The sequence below is a fragment of the Oncorhynchus masou genome, chromosome 9 (genome assembly GCF_036934945.1).
Source record: "Oncorhynchus masou masou isolate Uvic2021 chromosome 9, UVic_Omas_1.1, whole genome shotgun sequence".
NCBI classification, from domain to species: Eukaryota; Metazoa; Chordata; class Actinopteri; order Salmoniformes; family Salmonidae; genus Oncorhynchus; species Oncorhynchus masou.
Window position 1 is genome coordinate 13,103,666 of NC_088220.1, and position 4,698 is coordinate 13,108,363.

At 43.7% G+C, this 4,698-nt stretch overlaps 1 protein-coding gene across 1 annotated transcript; it reads right to left on the reverse strand.

Moving 5' to 3' along the window:
- Positions 1-380: 380 nt before the first annotated feature.
- LOC135545538 (V-type proton ATPase subunit e 1-like) lies at positions 381-4,698 on the reverse strand. The gene is made up of 4 exons (XM_064973206.1): positions 4,480-4,698; positions 3,854-3,901; positions 2,487-2,620; positions 381-1,426 (listed from the first exon to the last, which is right to left on the reverse strand). The coding sequence occupies exons 1-3, from the start codon at positions 4,581-4,583 to the stop codon at positions 2,527-2,529; spliced, it is 246 nt and encodes an 81-aa protein (XP_064829278.1). The 5' UTR covers positions 4,584-4,698; the 3' UTR covers positions 381-1,426; positions 2,487-2,526.

Consider the following 4,698-nt stretch of genomic DNA (forward strand, 5'->3'; position numbering starts at 1 on the left):
TTGGGTTAATGAGAGATAAAGATCAAATCTGGCAAATGTATTTTGTGTGATACCCAAAACAATAAATCAGTCAAAATCGATTCCAAATTGGTAGGTGGCCATTGCTGAATAAAGAGCCCAAACAGCTGCGACAGAAAACAAGATTATTCTCCACAATGAGAACGGCAACATACGTATTATATAGTCAAGAACAAGAGCTTACTGAATCGATAGTCATACCTGCACGAGGGCTTTTACTTCCAAGTCATGTTTGATGATTTCTTGCTCGCGTATTCAGACGTGGACAAGAGGACACCATGCTCGACAACAAACCGCAAGGGAGTATGTGTTGAGCAACAAGAACCGGTTTAACAAAATGCAAAAACTTGTAAATCAATAGGTGGATTGATTGATGGTTTAATATCTATAATTTATAAGGACAATGAATGAAAGACATCAAACACCCAATGGAGGGACACATGGAATCAAAGAAAGGCCACATTACGTGCAACGTACATATTAACATATGGGGTAGCTATAGTCCAATAAAAAAGGAGCCTAAAGTTACTGTTTAGAGGCCAATTGGCTCCGGCAGACGAACCCGTAGGAATCGATTATTCATTGCGGTACGGTTCTAGAAACATAAAGCCCTCTACTTTCACATCACATCAAAATAATTTCACAAACGCTAAATATACACTTAATGCAGTTTTAACCAGTTATTTTACAGTGACACGTTTATGGCGCCCATCTTCCGTGTACACGCAGGTGTTCCTAGTCGCAGAAAGCGAATTAGCAGGTAGTCGCTTCTGTCTACCGTAAACAAACGCTGTAAAAAGGGAAATATGACCGTTTGGGAACCCTAACCATATTAAAAACAAGTGTAGTAATTAAAAAAAAAAATTATCCTAGCTGATATGAAAGATAAGTTCCTATGTTTCCAAAACCTTACCGCAAGCGATGCTTGTTTATGTTCAGAGCAAGCATCGGGGCTCCTCTGGCGAGAAGTTGGTATAGTCAATAGGCGCTAAGGTTCGTTAGCGTCTATGAATGGCAAAGGGGGATACCTCGTCAGTTGTACAACTGAATGCATTCAGCTGAAATGTGTCTTCCGCATTTAACCCAACACCGAATGGGCTAGGGTAACTAGTACCACGCCTTGCAAGATCATATATCAGTATTAGAGAATCAAAAAGTCAGCACAATATACAGAACATGCCATACAAATCAAAGGTTGATACTTCTATTCTTAAAGTAGTAAAGAGGATATTTTCAGAAAAGTCCTTTGGGGATCAGTTTGTACAAAGCACCTTTGCAGGCATCTCTCCACACTCTCTAAGGTCAGGTGTCAAAGGCTGGGTAAGGCTCTAGATTTACAAGAACAGTTCCCTTTGTGAGGAGGCGATCGAGTGCTTCATTGGTGTACAGCAGTGAGTCAGGTCCTCTCCTACAGAGAAAATGTTTAAAGTTAATTATGTATTGCTTTTTCCATCTGGGCATTGCTTTCAGATCAATGCAGATGATTGAGATGAGACGATTTCATAAAAAGTACAGATTAAAATAGATAAGGAGCCACAACTACAGACTACTATTGACAGAGAGAGGTTTATTTGTTAATCGATTCATTTAATCTTGCGGCCTACACATTGGCAGCTAAAAAGGCTGAATTGCCGTAGATGTACAGACGACACAAGGAGCCGAGGCATCTGACCCGAGTTTACCTGTAGCGGGAGAGGAGACTGAGGCATCTGACCCGAGTTTACCTGTAGCAGGAGAGGAGACTGAGGCATCTGACCCGAGTTTACCTGTAGCGGGAGAGGAGACTGAGGCATCTGACCGAGTTTACCTGTAGCGGGAGAGGAGACTGAGGCGTCTGACCGAGTTTACCTGTAGCGGGAGAGGAGACTGAGGCATCTGACCCGAGTTTACCTGTAGCGGGAGAGGAGACTGAGGCATCTGACCGAGTTTACCTGTAGCGGGAAAGGAGACTGAGGCATCTGACCGAGTTTACCTGTAGCGGGAAAGGAGACTGAGGCATCTGACCGAGTTTACCTGTAGCGGGAGAGGAGACTGAGGCATCTGACCCGAGTTTACCTGTAGCGGGAGAGGAGCAAGGGATGGTATACTAGGGCCAGTGGGTTTACCTGTAGCAGGAGAGGAGACCGAGGCATCTGACCCGAGTTTACCTGTAGCGGGAGAGGAGCAAGGGCTGGTATACTACGGCCAGTGGGTTTACCTGTAGCAGGGGATGGGCCGAGGACTGGTAGACTAGGGCCAGTGGGTTTACCTGTAGCAGGAGAGGGGTCGAGGGCTGGTAGACTGGTAGACTAGGGCCAGTGGGTTTACCTGTAGCAGAGGATGGGTCGAGGGCTGGTAGACTGGTAGACTAGGGCCAGTGGGTTTACCTGTAGCAGAGGATGGGCCGAGGACTGGTATACTAGGGCCAGTGGGTTTACCTGTAGCAGAGGATGGGTCGAGGACTGGTATACTAGGGCCAGTGGGTTTACCTGTAGCAGAGGATGGGTCGAGGGCTGGTAGACTGGTAGACTAGGACCAGTGGTAGTACATGTACCAGATGGTATCGTTCTTCAGAGCTGGTCCAAACAGAGGGTTGAGCTGGGCCAGGATCGCTATCAGCCAGCTGAAAACATACAACACATACTAATGATTACACATCTACATATGTCTGTCGTGGCTTCTGTTATGTCCAACGGTGTTCTTTGTGGACCCCAGGACGAATAGCGGTCACTAAAGCATCTAATGGGGATCTAAATGAGGGATAAAGATGCCTTGTTCTACCCTATAGTAATGGATGAACATCACAGCAGGGTCAGCTATAATAGAGGAATCCAACTAAGAGTTCAGCAGACTGAAGGAGACAACATATCACTAGATACTTCCCTCTGCTGCCGTGAACACCATCCCCATTATGTGGCCTGCACTGCACCCTGGTGGACATATGGCAAAGTAACATGACACGGCTTTATCTGCGAGCCTCAGCTTCAGAAGCTAAATAATTAACTAGGAAATTAAATGGCATCTCAGGACTACCAGGTTGAATGGAATGATGACATACAATACAAGCAATAGGCATATACTCTCGGATCATTGACCCACCGTCCTCTAGGGATAGATTTATTCTCTATTGGAAAAAACGACCGCAATGAACTTTGAGCGCGTCAACATCTGTTAGTCATTATGTACTGATGTTGGGACATTGAAATCGAGCTGCAGTCGTCCCAATCAATGTTAATGGCAAATGACCTAAGGGAGAATGGTGTTCCCTCTGTGTCTCTGTGGGACAGATGCTGAACACTTCTCTAGCTCCACATATAGGCCAATAGTCCCGTTTCACACTTTCATGAAAGCAACATTATGCATGATGCAAGATTCAACACACACAACACTTGGCTGTAATCATTACGCCGATTCTGTTTCAAAACGTTTTGCAACAACAACAAAAAAGTTTACGCAAAACAGAAAACGCAAAAGTGAGTTAATATTGGTCAAATTTGGGGCGGCAGGGTAGCCTAGTGGTTAGCGCGTTGGACTAGTAGCCGCAAGGTTGCAAGTTCAAACCCCCGAGCTGACAAGATACAAATCTGTTGCCCCCGAACAGGCAGTTAACCCTAGGCCGTCATTGAAAATAAGAATTTGTTCTTAACTGACTTGTTAAATAAAAGTAAAAAATTAAAATATTCAGGTAGGTCCTTCCCAGTTTAATTTTCTGTTTGATTCTTAAAACAGTAAAGGATTTCCGTGATGTTGCACACCTGCGCCCTGTTCCAACCAACTGATCCAAGTTAATACAAGAAGGGCCCTCATAGTGATACTGTTAAATATTCAGCTACATTCCTGGGAGGACTATACTTACAACAGGTAGCAGCAGACAGCAGTTAGCACCAACATGGTAACTATCACTCTGTGGAGGGAGAGAGGGGCATTATTGCACTGGGCCAAGACATTATTACAAAGCAGTAACAAGAAATTAGGTACAACAAACCAAATGTTAGTTTGTTAGTCTATAGTTTATTATGGCAAGTGCTCATCTCCCAGACGGGCCTACTTCATGCGGATAGGGCTTTATTATGCCAACTTCAGTCACATGCAAGTGACAGAGCAGATGGGAACTAGAAATGGACTGGGGAAGTTCCAAAATTACATCTTAATTCGTCTATATTCCATCAATTTTCCATCAAAACGAAATTTGTCAAATGTTAAAGCTTATTAGTACTTTAAAGTCAACTCAACTATTGTTGGCCATGATGAGCAATATTGTTGACAAAAGAACCAGCTGCCAAAAAGTATAATAATTTAGCAACGGACTGAAAAGCAAATCAAAAAAAGTTATTGGACGCGTACACATAAAATAGTTTTCACATTTTCCACGAATATGAATACAAGAGCCATGAGGTCTAGCATGAAGTACGTCCTTTGTTTGCAAACGTTTATAGTTAGTAAGATATTGATTTTTTCTATCATATTAGCTAATTTACTTACCCTCTGTTCGGTCCCTTGGGGACAAACCACGGCACAACTCCACCAATAATCCCCCAAAACAGAGTCATCACCGACATAGGAATTACAAAACTAAGCTCCGCCATGTCTGTCTTTGGTTATAGAGTTTTAAAAGTAGAAAAAGTTAACTTGTGCGCTTGACAACGCTACACGACCTCGAAGTAGCGAAATGCTACCAGACTAGGAAGTGTGGATCACATG